Consider the following 17,743-nt stretch of genomic DNA (forward strand, 5'->3'; position numbering starts at 1 on the left):
GTTAATCTTTAGCAGTCTTAGTTGGCACTGGATTGTTCTGGGATCTAGAGGGCCTGGAGTCGGGTTGTCAAAGGTTGTAGCTTGTTTTTGGACCAGACCTTCAGTCGTTTCGGAGACACTGCCCCGCACACACTTTTCGAAATTTTCGTCTGTCGAAATTTGTTATTTTCCTTTTTTTTTTTTTTGAATTTTTTTTTTGAGAAGTGTTTTCGAGTTTCGGACCAAAAATAATCTCAAATAACTTCGCGGACAATGGCGAATCCCAGGTCGAGCAGCGGTAACAAGTCCAGCAAGAGCAGCAAAGGGCATCACCATCGGCACACGCAGCAGAACGCGCAGCAGACCCCGCAGCAGCAGCAGCAGGTGGACGCCTCGCAGCAGTCGCAGGTGACCCCCCTCGCCCGTGGCCGCCACTGCACTGGAGTCCCCCACTGCCGTGCCCCTCGCCGCCCACCCCTCGGCGGACACTTTGGCCCTGGCGGCCGCCGTCGCCGCTTCGGTCCCGGGCGCCCCCCTGGCTCAACCCGCTGCCGATCGCCGCGCCTCAACGCCGCCGGCGGTGGTGACGCCAACCGAGAGCATTCCGGCGGACGGACCCGAGAACCTGGCCACTTCGCGAACGGCTTCGGCGGCGGCTCCTGCCGCGGAGCACAGACGCGGCTTCTTCCAGAGGTTCTTTGGCTGGAGCTAATAATGGCAATGGAATGGATTCCCCTCCTGACTTCCTGAAAATATTCTCACTTTGGGCAACGTTTCGAGTCTCCTTCGAGCGATAATTAAATTATATTCTACCTAATCGAGTTATCTATATCTCTACTGCCAATTATACAGATATTGACCAGCAGTTTTATTTTAGTTTATTTTTTGTTACACATGTCTGGTTGTTCCGAGTCGTGCAATCCATCAATCCACCAATCTGGCAATAGAATTGTACATTACCAGATCACACTCAACATTTGCACCTTTATCTACGTGCCCAGCCGAGGAAATCAATGCGAGCAGACGGAAAAGCGAGGGAAAGCAATGGGGCAGAACAAAAACGAGTGACACCCAGCCACTAGACAGTGGAAAGTGGACAGTGGACAGTGGAGGGCGGATATTGGACATTGCACAGTAGATATAGATAGATGCCAGTAGAAGCCAGAGAACTGGCCAACAGGTGCGCGAATCTGGAGCATCAATTGCCTCTACGTGTGCGCAATGCTTAATCAACGAGCCAACTGGAACGAAGCGGGAGATGCTGGCCAAAATTCCAAGGAAAAGGGCAGTTGGCAAATTGAATATGCCACTAAATTATAGACAGCAGATTCGACGTTCTGGAGTCGCTGCAGGAATGCCGATGTCTCCTCCATCATCTGTGTGGTCCACGAACTTCTTCTGGCTAATGCCTTTCCAGCTGTCCTATACAGTACAGTATTCCTTTCTGGCATTCTAAGGACTTTCTTTGCTGTGCATTTTTCGTAGCTAAAAGCGTTCAGCTTCAAAATCCGTTTCTGGGTCCATTTCCATTTGTGTGGAGTTGTGGCTGCGGTCGAAGCGAACCGAACCCGAACCCAAACCCAAACCCAAACTCAAGCCAGACGCATTCATAAGAACGCAGAGCATGATGTGTATGTAGCTCTTGTGTGTGTGTGCACCCACTTCATTTTGCAAATTTTGATTTAATTCAAGTTGATTGAAATTCAAATGCAGTTTTTGATTTGACAAAATGTGTCCTGGTCTCCACTGCAGGCCACTCTCAGCACTAGGAACTGCTACTCCTTTTGCTGCTCTCGATATTAAGTGCACTTTACAGCAAATTGTTTCTAATTTGCTTGGGCTTGTGTGAAAATTGGCAACAATGCTCTACGCTCTTCCGGTACTTTCCGCTCCAAGGGAGCTCGTAGTGTCCACAAGCCACTTGATTAGCCCGAGAAATTCGACAACAGAGCAGCAGATTTTCCAAAAGCCCATTATTTGGGTGCATCCAAGTGAATTTCGCAACAATCGAAGAGTTTCTTAGTTTGATTTTATAAATCTGAAAGTGCTGGTACACCAATAAATTCGCAATGCAAAGATTTTAGATTTTATTTGTGTTAACTGTTCTTGAAAAATTAAATTAAACAATACTCTGGGTAGCTGTACAACAAAACAGAAACTCTGGCCTGCGGAATTCAATGAACTCATTCACCGGCATTAGGCGGAAACTGAAGTTCGCTGAGGTTGTAGGGCCTAAATGTAAGCTTACGCTTAGTAAGCGGCTTAACAAATATGGTTTTGCATATGCATATGGTAACTGTATACTGTAGAACGTAAACCGTAAGAGGTAACTTGGTAGAAAATATCCAAGTTTGCCACTCGGCTCAGCATGAACTTTGGCAACAAATGAACACAGGAAACGGAAATGGAAACGAATTAAGGGATTCGGGAAGTGAACCGGGAAGATACCGTTAAACACATATATGTAGAATACCGACACTGCGCGCTCCAACCAACTTCGTGTTCACTTAACTTGGCTAAGTGCAGTAGTAGTGCAGCTCCTCGAGCAGATTTTTCGGAGTTTTGCAAATCCAACTGCATTGTTTTGTGTTTGCTTTTTGCTTAGCACCCTAATGGAGGAGAATGGAGGGGGGGGGAAACCGAATACAAGAATGGCGACGTGGAAGGGAAAACTCACTCAAATAGTTGGCTATGAAGTGCGGAGGAGCGGCCAAAGGGGCGGGTGGACACAAAGATGGAGCGAAGCAAAACAAATTTCTAAAAACCCCAGACGACAGTTAAGCTTCCTTCCTTGGGTTTCTCCTTCTGCATTTCCGGTCGCTCTGGAGTTTTCCCCTTTTCAGTTTTAGTTGCCAGTCGGAGCTTTAGCAAATATTAGACAAAGTATTTATGTATTAACAGCACTGCCAGGGAAAAAAGAATATTCTAGCAGAATGTGGAAGAGATAATCCCCACTCCAAAATCTTTTGGAAGATGTGTTCATTTTGACTTTCAATTTGCATGGCAATTATTATTTTCCAGTTCTTATATTCTTTTAAATCCATTGACCTAAAAAACTGTTAGTTTAAACTTTAAATATTGGACTTCAAAAACAGTCGCAGTCAAAAGCGCAATGATCTATCAACAAAATGTGGTTAAACATTTTGCACCAGACACCGCCCAATGTAGTCTGCAGAATGTAAAGTTGTAAAATTAATACAACATAAAATTCAACCAAAACCCCCAAACACACTCAGTCCACCGAAAATAATTTCCCAGCATGACAACACACCTTGTACACCTCGTACAACCCCCTCAGTTGTCTAGTATCCTCCCTCAGCCATTATTGCAACACTTGAAAAATTTAATAAACGCTGCAGCATCGTTCGCATGCCAATAATTTTCCATCCACCCGCCAACCCTTTTTTCACCCATTTTTCCCCAGCCGCGGTGCAGTGCATCGTCAATTTGAAAAACATTGTCAATGCATGCAATGTGGGTAAAATGGAGAGGAACCGAGTGTTGGTGCGAGATAACTACTAAGCGTCATATTAACAACATAGTAACTTGCTGTCTGTGTGCGTGTGTGTGTCTGTGAGTGTGTGTGTGCTGGGGGAGGGGAGGGTTGGGGAGCAAGCGGACATAGTAACAATTCCACCCTCAACACCACCAACACGTTATCCTCCCAATTTACTTCCGCTTACTTCCCTGCTCCTTTGTTAATACTTGTATTCTTTCAGTTTTGCCATTTGTTTGCTAAAAAAGAAAATGGAATTACTATTACGATCGAGGTTGCATAGAATCCAGACTGTAAATATATAGTTTTTAACTTAAGGTCACCTTAATTTACAGCACAACAACTGGACTCAGCCTTCTATTATGTTGTGGTTACCTCATTTTAAACATAGAAATTATATGGCAAGGAAAATAAATTATCTAAGCCAGGGTATTGCCCACTTCTACACTTTTTCCCCGACTCGTTGTATTTTTTAATACCCACTCCCGCATGTATATTTCCTTTACTCTTTTTTTTTTGCGCTTTCACTCAACTATTTTTCACTCAATTCCGACAAAAAATTTATAATAAATGCTCGCGCACATGTGATGTCGCGCATTTTAATTGGTCGCTGCCACAGTAACTCCGAAAGGGAGTACTTGAAGAGGATATAGAGGCCGCGGGCTTTAAGCTATAGAGCCCAGACAAACCGTGCAACTGTAAGCCCCATCCATACTCATGTGCTATATGTGCTATATATGCTATATATGCTATATATATTACAGGCAAGTCGGGAGGTCGGGGGCCCTAGCTCTTGGGTGCGTCCGTCGTCGTTTCTGCTCTTCCCCTCTTGTAGTCCGTTGTCTGCGGTTTCTCCTTGTAAAACGGTTGTCATTCTGCAGTTGTTGTTTATGCTAGTTGGTAAGCACTTGTAAGGGGGTTTCGGGGGTCACGGGTGCCTCACCATGACCTACGTGACAAGCAAAGAGACTTACAACAAAGCACCGACTGGCGACTAACGACTTGGGGTCTAGATCAACTGAATATATCTCCGCTCATACACACATATATTACGCTTCTTTACCAGCACCGCGCGAGGGTATATACACAGCTGTGGTCAACATACTAGCACCATCTCAGAACTATATTCCTGCGATTAACGTGCAAAACCAATTAGTTCCGCTGTTCTAAGAACTCTTTTTTAACCGAAATTCTAAAATTGAAGTTAAAGCGCTATTAATATGACCATAACTGTACACGTATGTATAGGTTCCCAACAAGTGGCATGAGTGTCCTATGGTTTTTAATAGCTGTCCGCATAATGCATGCCAATTGCCATTCGAATGCGGTTTTTACCGCCAAATGAGGGAAAAGGACTTTAGTTTGTGATCAAGAACGACGCCTTGAAAATGAATTAGTTAAAAAACTTAAAAACACATTTATTGCAATAAGAGTTTATTTATTATTTACTTTAGGATCTTCAACCATTCAACTGTTACCGACCGAATTAACCGAATTAAAAATTACACCATCATCTCAATTGATCTTTAACTTAAGGCTAATCAAACTATTACTCTGACCTGCTCAAAAACTGCGGCTCCGAAACAAACTGTTAACTATTAGACAATCTCTTAACCAGATTCTGATCATCAACACAGAAGAAAAAAATCCCACCAACTATAACCCAGCCGAATAAAGATACAAACACAAAAAAAATCAAGAAAGAAGGCTATCTTCGGCGAGCCGAAGCTGATATACCCTTGCAGTCATCACAAATGTCCAAAGAAAATGGTTGGATCCTAATAATTAAAAAAAAAGGCCAAAAAATAAAAAATTACCCAATGATACAGTTCGTTAGAGAATTGAAATATGCCATTTTGAAATCGGAAAACAAATTAGAAAAATTATGAACCTAATTTTTGTGAATTTTTAGCAAACCCATTTTTTGGAAATTTGGAAAGGTGTTTTATAATAAAAATTAAAAAAAACCTGCGGTCTGAGGTATCCCTTAACTGCTTTGCAAACTTCTGACTGAAATTATAAAACCCTCTGCAAGGGTATGAATCTTGTGTTGTCTTGATAAAAAAAAGGAGAAGCAAACCGGTTTCCCACCCGCTTTGAAAACTTCCAACAAACAACAAGAAGAACAACATGTTGCTTTTAATGAGACCGCAATAACAGAAACCAACAAACAAAAAGTGTCAAAAAATAAGCAGCTAATTAAGAGGCATGACCGTTGGCCATATTAGAGATCCCACAGCCAGAAGCACAATTCCCCAGCAGAGCAACTTCGACCTTTGCATGGACCAGTTTTTTACCCTCGATGGATTCGTGTTTTGGAGGGGGAGGAACAACCTGAAAATCTAGACACATTTAATGGAGAGGTGTCGACTGCAATTGCATGGCCGAAAAAAAACTAAATAGAAACTGCCAGAGAGAAGTTTACTTTGAATGAACGAAGAGAATAAAATTTGGCTACGAAATACATATAAGGCGACTGTTACATAAGTTGAATGTCAATAATGCTTAAAGATCTTTACCACATAGCTTAAAGTTTTCATTTTCCCAATAATGGCTCTAGGTTATATGTACTATATGTAGGCTCATACCGGAATAACTACAGCCGTTGAAATGCATCGAATCTACTAAAATTCAGTAAGATTAAGATCTAAGGCCACCTGACCTACATTCACCTGGGATTCGTTGAGTTTTTGGTTCAATTTCCGTTTACTCGGGTTGTTCACAGGTCTCTGTGACTGCTTTCAGCGTTTCGAGTGTTTGACAATTGGTGTCTGCTGGTATTTGTGTGTGGGGGGTATTACAATATTTATGATTCGCATTCGCTTTAATTAAATTTGCAAGAATTGGGCAAACTGCTGGGGGAGAGCGTGGAGCTTCACACAGTTGACTTTACGACTTGCATTTAATTTAAGCCAATTATCGTTGAAACTGAATAAAAGTTCGTGGAATGGAAGGGTGTGGAGAAAATGGGGATCGGCTGAGTTTGGATAAAAGTGTAAAAACCTTTGAAAATTGGTTTGGTAGTTACATAAGCGAATAAGCAACTGCAAACCACAAACAAGAGAAAAAGTGTAACGAATCGCACCTATTTTTTAAAAACTCTTTATAACAGATAATAGTTAGAAACTAACAAATCAAATAACCAAAAAGTTAATTAAATCATGAAAAAACAACTTGGGAATTTTATTTCCCATACACTTTACTCAATAAATTCTAGAATTGACTGCAATCCGCAATCTCAACCAATTGGAATCGATTTAGCTAATCGGAATCCACATTTTTCATTCGTTTTACTCCGTTTCCATTTATTTACTGTGAGTGACAGCCCATAGGAACTTTGAATTGGAAGGGGTGTACACAATCATGTGTCATAACGTAAAGTTATCTTAATTAAAATGCAGCAACCACAGACATAAACAATAAGTGTTATTTACAAAATAACTATAAATAAACAACGAGATATGGAAAATCAGACGAAGACTTTGACTCAAACTTTAAATTGAGTTTTTCTTGCTTTATTGTAACATTAATAAACAAAACAAGGCGCATGCCTATGAATAAAAAATATACAAAGAAGTTGGTGGTGGTGGAGGAAAACTGGGGGAGGAACAACTGAGCAAGAGGGAAAAAAGAAAATTCATAATAAATGGCAAAACCGACAACAATGAAAACAACAACTGCGCAAAGGAAACAACAACAACAACAAAAACAAACAAGAGAATCACCAATAATAACAACTACAACAAAAATGCCCACAGTTAAAAAGTCAATGTACTGCAAAAACAAAAATGAAAAGGTAACTCTCTTTTCTCAGTTGCTCTCATCAGTTACATTGCGGAGAATCGACTGTAAACGACTAACAGAGCTCTGTATTTCATTCGTGCTCAACAGTGAAACCTCAATATATTTTTGTTAATTTAAATAAAAAAAACTATATTAACAATAGTTCAATAGCTTCCGCATCTTTTTGTGATTTATTTTTATTGAAACATTCAGTTCAAAAGTATAAAAATTAGAAACTTATTATTGCATATAAATATTATTGATTTCCGAAATTACTGTTAACTTTCAAACTTATTTTTAATTAAATTTAAAATTTAAATTCATTTCAAATATGACTATTATTTTTTAAATCGACAATCCACTGTATTTTGCCGACTTATGATGTCAGATAAAAAAGAGGGGGTCTGGTGGAAAAAGGCCAAAGAGTGGGTGGTACAGATGCTTTTGCCTGGCAACATAAAAAATCATTCAACAACTTGCGCCCGAATCAATAAGAAATGTTTACAAATTTATTTCATTTTATTATGAGTCAGCTTTTAGTTATATAAAAATAGCATGCAATTGTTTTAGCTACGTGAGCAAAGGGTGGCAGAAGTGGGTGGTGCCGCCATAAAAAACTAAAGCGACTCAAGTGGAGTGCAATTGACGCCATCGATTAAACAAGAATGGGAATCGCTTTGCTTGCCTCGGCGCCTGGGCCTTTTAAAATAACAAAAGCTATGGCAAAGAGGAAATACTGATGTGGGGCATCTTAATTGACGGCTGGGGAAAAAGGAAAAAAAAAAGCCAACAAAGATGGTCGATTTGTGACGATGGCGACGACCCTGACCTTGTTTTTCCCCGTAGTGTGGAAGCACGAACTTTTGATTAGTTATTGATTATAGATACAACATTTGGCAGAGTCAAAAGTCCATACATTTTTTATCCTTGTGATAATAGCTACAAACAAACCAATATAAATGATCGCTTGCTTATAAAAAAGGACAATTTTTTATTTTAAAATTCATTCTTGTTTATTTTTTATACTATTGATATGACACTTTAGTATTCTCTGGATTCCTGTAACTTACAATAAAAACATGGATGTTAAATTTTGTTCTCTGCAAAGGATGTCAATAGGTGGCGTGAAAATGTAACTGACAACCCTTTAATGTGGAGCAATCATAATTCCTGGCTTTTATCATCACGGAAAACAAAAGGGAAATGCTCATTAAACGAAAAATGACAAGAGAAAAATGGTGTGGGGGGGCGGAAGAGGAGGCAGAGGTTGGAAAAACAAGGCCGAAGTGCAGGAAATGTCAGCGTTGACAAGAAAATGCACTCGCTTCGCCAAAAGGATATACACTTAGCACACACAAATATATGCACATGCCAGCACATGAGCCATTAGCATATGGCTGGAAAATGGGGGGAAGAAAATGGGCGAAAAACGGGTGGATAGGGAGGCCATTTGCCGCTGGGGTGCAATGTTGGCACAGGCGGCCAAGTTGATGGAAATGGCAGGGAAAACACAGGAGGGTGGTTTTGTCTCTGGCAAAAGGTTCAAAGTTCAAATGGGCCAAATCGGGGCCATCAATGGAAACAAACAAACAAAGTGCTTCACAAGAAAAATGACCCGTGAATATAAGAAAAAGGTCTGCGAAATTTTCCATAGGTGCCAATGAACTCCAAAGGTTTGGAAATTAACAATTGTGAAGGAAATACGCAGAACTGTTTACGTGCTTATAACTGTCTCAAAACTAACCTTAGTTAAATATAAACTGGGTTAAAGTAATATAGTTTCATCGATTTGCTCATAAAACACGTTGCAAAGTAAACAGGATATGGTGCCCCCTTTGGTATTTCCATTGATTCCAATGTCAGGTTCACCAGGTAAATAAAATAAAAAGAAGAGCACAAACTCACACACTGATAATAATAATGATGATGATGATGATGATGATGATAATAGCAAACAATGTTTTTTGTACCCAATTGGCAGGAAGATTGCCTGTATTTTTCATTTGGCCAATAATCACAACATTTACCAACACCATAACTATCATGCAACATCCGAGGAGCTCCTCTTTGGCCGTATCCTTCGTCCTCTTGGCAAATGCTTGATTTCTTTCCGCCGTAAATTCTCATTTACACTACCGCCTTCCAGAGTCCGCCCCCGGAATCCCCCCTCATGTTCCACCTTCCAAGCTATATAGCCAATCATTTAATCAATTATGCAAAAAACGATGTCGGCGTAGACAGCGAGGATGTATCGTAAAATGTTTGCGACGGTTAAGGGTCTGGTATCGCCGTAAACATGAACGTATACGTATACGTATTCACATTTGTATCCGTATCCGTATCCGTGTCTGTCTATATACCCCTAAGCCTGCTGGCACGTTTACCTTTCTTGTATAAATAATTAATTTAATGTGCAGCAGTTTTTGGAAAACTGGCTTCGCTCTGCCCGCAGCAAGAAAGTCATGGCCTGTCGTGGCTTTTTCCTGAAGGAGCCGGACTGGGTCTTTGGGGGCGTGGCAAGTCTGTGTGACGGGTAATCGCAGTTGGAAGCCCTAAGGACACAGCGAGGCAGTTTGTCAACTTTATCGAAGAATAAAGGGCGACGCCGATGAATGTCTAATCACGAAGGACGATTTGAAAGCGATAGCACCTCCCTAAGTGAATATCAGCCAATCGCAGGTAGTGATCTAAGGTAAGGCTAAGTTTGGATCCTGAACTATTTATATTAACTTAAAGATTTAAGTATGCCCGTGGCTCTCGAACCCAAAACCACAGCAGCTCACTAAAATCCAAATTGGATAACACTGCACAGCCCTGTTTCCCAACGATATCTGCAACATATCCCCACTGCGAAGTCCCCGAAGCTCCCTGCAAATCGCTCCAAATTCAAGAGTTTCGTGCCGTGGAGCACTTGAGCCTCGGCTGGCTATATATCTGGTTATACATGGAGGGACTGTTGGCCAAAATTGGCCATGTGAGGCAACATCACGTATCCGCCCCGTTTGCCAAGCAAGCTTCAGAGGCATTCGCATTTTAAACGCACACCGAGAAAAATTGCGATCTACAAGATCGAATCTATTTAATACCTTGATAAAGTTGTTTTCAAACATTTAGTCAAACATTTAATCTCCATTGATCAGACCATCCCTACAATAGGAAAATGTGCAAGGAATATAATGAACTTATGAAGTCTAAAATCGTTTTATTTTCTATCTGTGCAAAAAACAGTGACAGTCTCGGTTTCGGTTTCGCTGGCTAGCTATTTTTGTGGGGATGATTGCAGGGAGGGAGGCTTGGCAAATCTCTGCACAAAATGGGCGCAAGAAGAGGGTGATGTCCCCGGCAGAGCCCCAAAATAATCTACGGCAATTGCATATGGCAGGCAATAAACTTAGTCAAGTCTAAAAACAACCACTGAACGACTGCCAACTGCGGTTGTAGGTGGTTTTGGGTTCTTGTTTTTTTTTTTTTTTGTTCTGGTTGGTGCAGTGGTTGTGTTTTGCGGTGGGGCATGGGGAAAAGTGCTCTTGACATGTTTTTATTAAAGTTTTCTACGTTTCCGGCCACGTCTGCCAAGGCAACGAGAACGAGAGCAAAGAAAATTGCAGCACAAAACAAAAATAAAATCGTCTAGAGCTGGATTTCTCCCGCCCCATTCATATTCTAAAGTAAGTTCCTGATACCCTGCTCGTAGCCATATGCTTCAATATGTTTAAAACAATTATTTGCTTCCTTGGAAGTTTTACACATATGAGAAAATAAATGCAAAATAACTCCTTTGTTTTTTGTCTTCATAAAAAATCATTTTCTAAATATATTAACATCAAAAAACAGTTTTGAGAACAGTTTCCAAAACTAGATGATATCAATAAAGAAAACCTAATAACCCCATCTACTATAGGAACTCATTTTGAGCGTATTCATTGTTTTGACTATTTCCAGCATTTCTCTATAGTTATTGGTAAAGTTCTTGATTTTTTTTTTTGTGCGGGCCAAGTTATGTTTATGTGGCGTGCGTGCTTAGTTCATGGAATTGCTATTTGGGGTTTGCATTCAGCTGAGGTTCCAAAAAAAAGTGCACCTCCTTCGGTCTGAGTTTCGATGCAAGTGCATGTGGTTTTTCTGTCTTAATTTTTTGCACCTTTTAAGTGTAAAATTTAACCCATATCGTGAGAAAACTGTCAAGATTTGCACACTTCTTTTGTCAACAACAACTGCAGACCGAAGTACAATGGAAAAGAAAACCAATTATTCGTTGCAAATTTCCAATTTCGGGTTTGGCCTTTTCCTGGCGAAAACTTCAGATTGGGACCGAGGAATGGGAAAATGCAACTGAAAGTGCTGAAATGTTTTTAGGGAGCAAAGAACAAAGCGATCAACTTGAAAAAATAAAACTGAAATGAAAACTTGGTGACAAAAACAGCAGCCAAGGAGGGAGGAAGTGGGCTAATGCAGAGACACATTGTAGGTAAAATCGGCAGGAAAAACGACACAGTCACGTATCCACGTGTTGGCAGGACCCATGGAAAAGTGCAAGGAGTGGAAAAGCTTAGAAACCCCACTGGAGACTCCAATGGTAAATGCACTTTGAATAGCGAAGTTTACTGTCACTCGGGACGCGAAAAATGCAAGAAAACGAGTACGAGTGCAGTGAAAATTTGACACTTGTGCAAAATATTATTGAAAACAATGCTTAAATGTAAAACTAAATTAAAACTCCTTCGTAGCTCCTTTGTAGGTTTAGCTATGAAAAAAGTCGTAACGAATGGCAATTTAAAATAAATATATTGCAACTTAAACATTTTTTATAACATCATTATTGAACCATCTCAATCCGATCAAATAAAAATGCGAATCAAATTGATACTGAGGAGGTATTTGAAATACTCCGCATATTCCCGAACTTGAAATCCTAACCAACATCCTTCGAGCAGGGAAAATCAAATCAACAGCCAAGCAAATAAGTCCGTAAGGGAAAACTACGAAGGGTTTGGAGGCCCGGAAATGTAGCGCCAAATTAACATAAATTCCTTTAGGGAAAAACAAAAGGTAAAAAATGCTACTTACACAACTGATGACGGCGGTGAGGGGTGGGAAAATTGGGGATTTCGGTTGGAGAGTAGATGGGGGCAAACTAGAAGTCGAAGCTTGTTGCAAAAAGTTCAACGACAGCAGACAAACGCAAAAGGAAAGCGGCAACAAATAAAACAAGACGGACAACGAATAGGCGGCAAGGTGGGTAGAGAAGGGGGGGGCAAAAGAGGCGGAAGCGGTGCCAAGGGTGGGGATGGTTCCTTTTCGCAAAGGAAAAGCAGACCGTTGTTTCCTATGTCTACAGTGTCGCTTTCCCAACTATTCCCACAAGAAAAATCAATGGAATTGTTTGGTATATTGCGCCAAGTCCAACCCACACCGCCCAAAATGTCAACTCCCCTGCCACTCCACACACCCATCACAGTTGTGGACAAAATAATAGCTTTAACGGTGCCTTGCTACTTACTTATTACTATTTTCTGAGTTTCAATAAAAGGTTTAGGACGTCTTTAACAGAAATATGGGTTGAAAACAAATATTTTTTATACTGTTCTTAATGTTTCTATTCGTTTCCCCTAGTCTGTGCTACTGTTTCTTTTTCTGATGGTTTTGCTTTCCTTTGCTTTTTATTTTTGTTTTCCAAAATTAGGCGACGACAAATTAAGAGATTTTCGTTTATTTATTCATTTGCCCCTATTGACATACTAATTGAAAGGACAGACGGAAGCTGTGATCAAGGATCATGCAAAGAGCACAAAACAGGAGCAAACACAAAACAACTCACCTGTCCCTCTTTAACAGCTGTTAGTTTTTGTTGCAGATTGTCGCTCCTTCTTTAACCTCTCCTTCATTATCGTCTCGCTTTCCATCATCATGGCGAATGTGAATTTTACGCATGGGAATCTTCCTCTGCCGCAGCCGACGTCGACTGCACACGTGACTGCGCAAACTCTTCTTCTTCTTCTTTTTGCGACGCCTTCTTTGCTTATCTTTTCCTTAGTTATTGCTTTTGTTTTTGTCTTTCGGTGGCTCACTTGTTGTTTTTGCCCAACGGTAAATGCTTTTGGCTTTTGTTTGTTTTATTTTATCGCCCCCGCATTGCATTAACTTTGCATTTTGGCCGAAAAGAAACTTGAACAGCTGTCGCCACACGTTTGTTGCTTTTGAACTCGCGCACTTGTTGTTGTTGCTGTTGGGATAGGCTTGGCTTGGTTTCTACGTACTGCAACAAAACACACGCTAAAAACATAAAAAAAAGACGCTTACACTCGCGACTAACACTCGCGACCAACAATATTTATTTATTATTTGTTTAAATTCGAAAAACGTAAGATTGCCGAATCCGAAAACGCGGAACGAACCTGTCGCGACGACGAAGAAAGAGACACAGATAAACGATAACCGTGGCGGGTTTAAGCTGGTTGTTCAAGCGCCACTCCTCGCGGGAGCTCTCACCGTCGCAGAGAGGCTTGAATTTACACATATTGCTGTCGGCTGGCTATCATCGCTTCTTTTTCCTTTCAATTTCAATTGTTTTGCGTTTTGTCTCCTAGAGTTTCACAAAGTACTTTGGAAAGCACTGATGTTTTTTCACTGACCCGGGTGCGTGCCCTAGCTGGTTAACAGAAACTCTTAACAGAAAATGATTAACAGAATTGAACGTTTACAAAAATTTGCAGCGCAGCGGCAGAGCCTATGCTTGTTGGCGCGACGGAGGGAGACAGGCAGAATGTTTTGGCTATTTTACAGCGACGTTACCTAACAGTGAGCGACTCTGTTAACAGCAAGAGAGCGCCCGAGTGCATTTGTGGGAGAGTTAACAGGAATACAAATTGAATGCGCAAGAAGAGAGTGAAATAACTAACAGCTGTTAACTCAGATGTTCTCTCCACTATGTGGAACTTGCAAGCAAAAACGTTTTAATTGAGAGCTGGTCTAGTTTGAATATCAAACTCAATAAAACTTTTGTGTTTATACATAAATATGTACTTATGTATGTATATCAGACGGATTAAAAATCTAATACGCAGCAGCTAGTAATGGTTAATAAATAACTTTTTTTCTATTGCTTCAAGTAATCACGGAACAAACCATTTTAATACTCTTGCAGAGGGTAATATAATTTCAGTCAGAAGTTTGCAACGCAGTGCAGGAGACCTCAGACCCCATAAAGTATACATATATATTCTTGAGCAGCATTACGATCTGAACCTAAATACGTCTGTCCTTCTGTCTGTCAAAAAAATGTTGTTTTTTACGAGCATGATTTTTAGAACATAAAAAAAAATTTCAAATTAAAAAAGAAGGCGAAAAAGGGAAATAAATATGTACATATATAAAAATAGCAACAAAATTAAATATTTCCCAGGTGACAGTCGCAACTAGCGTAGCTAGCCGAATCGTATTTGATTTATACCCTCACTCACTCAAATTTAAATAAATTAAAAATAACTAATAAAAATATTTTCCTTTCTATCAATAAAAAAAGAGTTAGCTAATTATTATGTTACTTTTTTTGACTTACTGAAGATCTGAGTGTTATTCTCTACTTGAATACAATTGAGTTTCAACTGAGTGAAAATTATATGAACACTTTGATAATAATCCGGTGATGTGAAAAATGAAAATGAGCATCCCTTTAAAACTCTTGTAGGCTTTTTCAGGGTGAAGGTGCAAAAAGGGGGCGGGTCCGCCCCACTCTACTTCCTCTTGGAGCAATTAACGGGATTCCGATGTGTCTGGCCGGCTGCAGAGTGCAGACTGTGACGGGAAATTTCAAAAATTTCAATTCACAAAAATTCACAGGATTCCTGTGAACGCTTGGCTTACACACGTGTGTTTGTGTCCTTCTAGGCGAGTGTTTGGTGTCCAGTTGGTGTCGGTTCGGTTCATCCAAAAGTCTGTGACCCACCACTTTCCCCATTTCCCCAGGTGGAAATGCTGCTGCAATCAAAGGGTCATCGAGTTAACGAAAAGAAGGGAAACGGGACCACTTTAAGGACCTAAGGACTCCACACGGAAACAGGTTCAGGATTCATAGATAGAGCTGGGAAAGCAAAATCGAAGATAACAATCCAATACGGCACTAAAAGCCTTAATAAAAATTTCTGCCACAAAACCCTGGCAACCCACACCAACCCAACCAATATTAATATCAACAGAACTAAGAAAAACATACAGTTTTGCCATTTGCCTTATTATAAAGCTGACTCCTGGCTTTCCCGGGATGGTCCACTGTTCACCCTCCTTATGAAGAGCATAAACTGCAGAAAATGCAGTCGCAGTTGATGGCCATCAAGTGGACCATGGCCAAAGTGATTACACGAGCTCATAAACAACAAAGCAAGCCCCCGGGTTGTTGAAGTCAAACAGGGCAAACAGGAGGCAAAACACGCCATCAGGACATCACAGGACGCCCGTTCTATATAGAGATTGAGATGGAGTTTTGCCAACGGCATCATCATGATCTGTGATTGGGTGTGTTCGTGGCGAACACTGCTGAATTTATAGCCTGGACTTCAGTTTTAAGGGGGGCTTCTCATGTAACATGCCAAAAAGTAGTGGTTTTTTGGGAATTTTTTTCATTTGGAAAATGAAAACTTACACGAATAATTTTTTGCACATATTTGAAGACATGTTTAAAGTATGAGAAAAACATTGTTTGAAAATTCTAAAAAACAAAATGGCGGACTTATTCAAGGTCGCGTGTGGCTCGACGCGGCTGAGGGACTTATTGCGGTACAGTGTGGAGCAAAAAGTTTTCATCTGAAAAAAACAAAAAAATTTTTTTGTATGCAGCAAGGTTCAAACGAGTGCGTGAATGTCAGCCACTTCAAAAAATTCGATTTTAAAAGATTGAAATCACGTCTTGAAAAAAAGTGCCATTTTTTCGTCTTTTTTTTTGCTGAATTGGGCTGAAAATTTTATAAAATAACTTTTTTTCACAATTTCAGATATTCACGCACTCGTTCAATGTATAATCTGCAAAACACTTTTTAGAAATCAAAAATCGGTTCAGTAGTTTTTCCGTAATCGTGTACCGCGTTTTTTAAAACATAGTTTTGAGAAAAAACGATTTAAAGTTTTGAGTTAGTGTGGGTCTTGAACTTGAGCGCGCTCGTTCAATCACTGATATTTTCCATAATATTGAGAGTTGAGTTATAAAACTTCGGGAATATACTCTCAAGACGTTATTCTATCGATTTATGAAAAAAAAAAAATTTCGATTTTTTTTAAATTTTACATGAGAAGCCCCCCTTAATTTAGCCAGGTGCAAAATTACCGAGAACATCTACCTGTCCTTGACTCGGACCAAAAGCTCTGACGTTGCACTAAAATAAACATTTAATCTGTTCGTTGTTAAAAAATCGTAAGGTTTAAGAAAAGATTTGAAACTTAAACCAAACTAAAATGATATTTGTATAACCATTGTGGTTTGCATGATAGTAATTTCTGAATTATTTTTGTTACTAAATAAGACTTCGACATTTTGTTTTAAGTGTACAGCTCGACTGCTTGAAATAGTCCTAAGTTCAGCTATTATAGTGGGTCCAAAAAGGAGGAGAAAATGCTGAGGACACGACAGCGACAAAGTCAATAAATTCTGTGGCACTGGATTGGCCCCCGAAGGAGCTGCACGGAGGAGCTGGGAGCTGGGATCCTGGCCAAAGAACTGAGAGCTGAGTGCTGAGAACTGAGAACTGAGTTGGGATAAGGTGCACTTACTTAGCCCGAGTGCCAGGATATCTGCAGCTGCACCTGGCAAACTCCTTGCCTTGCTCCTGTCCCAGGTGTCTATTTTAGCAGCTTTTAACTTGGTTATGGCCTTTGCAATGTGTTGCCAGCTTTCAGGGATAATAACAGCAGCGACAGAAGACGGAAGATAAAGTGGGCAGAAGGACACGGGATAGGGTGAGTTGTACACTGATTCTAGCAATTAGATCTCGGCATTAGCTGCTTTCCTACGGCCCTTCAGCCACGAGAGTAACGGCCATGTCGCCACACATTATGAGCCACCTCGAGTCAGATCCAAGGAGTGTTTCACAAGAGGACCAGGACCAGGACCAAATGTGATCACGCAAAGCTTATAAACAGGAGCAGATGGGCCAGATGGGCAACGTAACTATAAAACATAGAGGACGTGCAAAGTGATAATCATGAGAAGACAACAGGGAGAAAAACAACATAGCGAAAACCTAAATACTCTAATTTGATAAACACTCAAATGGTTTATCAAATCAGATAAATATCATTAAATGGCTAAACTATTCACTATAAGATCCTAGACATTTGTGATTAACTTTAGTATACATTTTTTGTACTTATAAAAAAGTTAAAGCTATTTTCGTCAGTTTTTAGTATATACCCGCTGCGTTTACTCTAACTTAGCTTATGACAGATTGTCCCTGATACGTGGGGGATGTCCCCAATTCCCACCTGCTGCTCCAGCCA

General features: G+C 40.3%; 2 protein-coding genes across 9 annotated transcripts in view; one reads left to right on the forward strand and one right to left on the reverse strand.

Annotated features, from left to right (window-relative positions):
• Nucleotides 1–13,931, reverse strand: part of LOC108097018 (uncharacterized protein CG43867) — a 91,039-nt gene extending 77,108 nt beyond the window's left edge. For 3 of the 8 annotated variants that reach the window (XM_017199022.2, XM_017199019.2, XM_017199018.2), the window contains exon 1: nt 13,077–13,927. The gene's annotated coding sequence lies outside the window, so the exon portion shown is untranslated. Of the gene's footprint in view, nt 1–13,076 lie in introns of all 8 variants that reach the window. The other 5 variants (XM_017199025.2, XM_017199024.2, XM_017199021.2 and 2 more) reach the window with 3 other exon arrangements.
• On the forward strand, nt 87–844 carry LOC108097029. The gene is given in 2 exon segments (XM_017199046.2): nt 87–393; nt 395–844. Coding segments are annotated over 2 exon segments (438 nt in total). The 5' UTR covers nt 87–252; the 3' UTR covers nt 692–844.
• Nucleotides 13,932–17,743: the final 3,812 nt, after the last annotated feature.

Source organism: Drosophila ficusphila, unplaced genomic scaffold (genome assembly GCF_018152265.1).
Source record: "Drosophila ficusphila isolate 14025-0441.05 unplaced genomic scaffold, ASM1815226v1 contig_198, whole genome shotgun sequence".
Taxonomy (NCBI): domain Eukaryota; kingdom Metazoa; phylum Arthropoda; class Insecta; order Diptera; family Drosophilidae; genus Drosophila; species Drosophila ficusphila.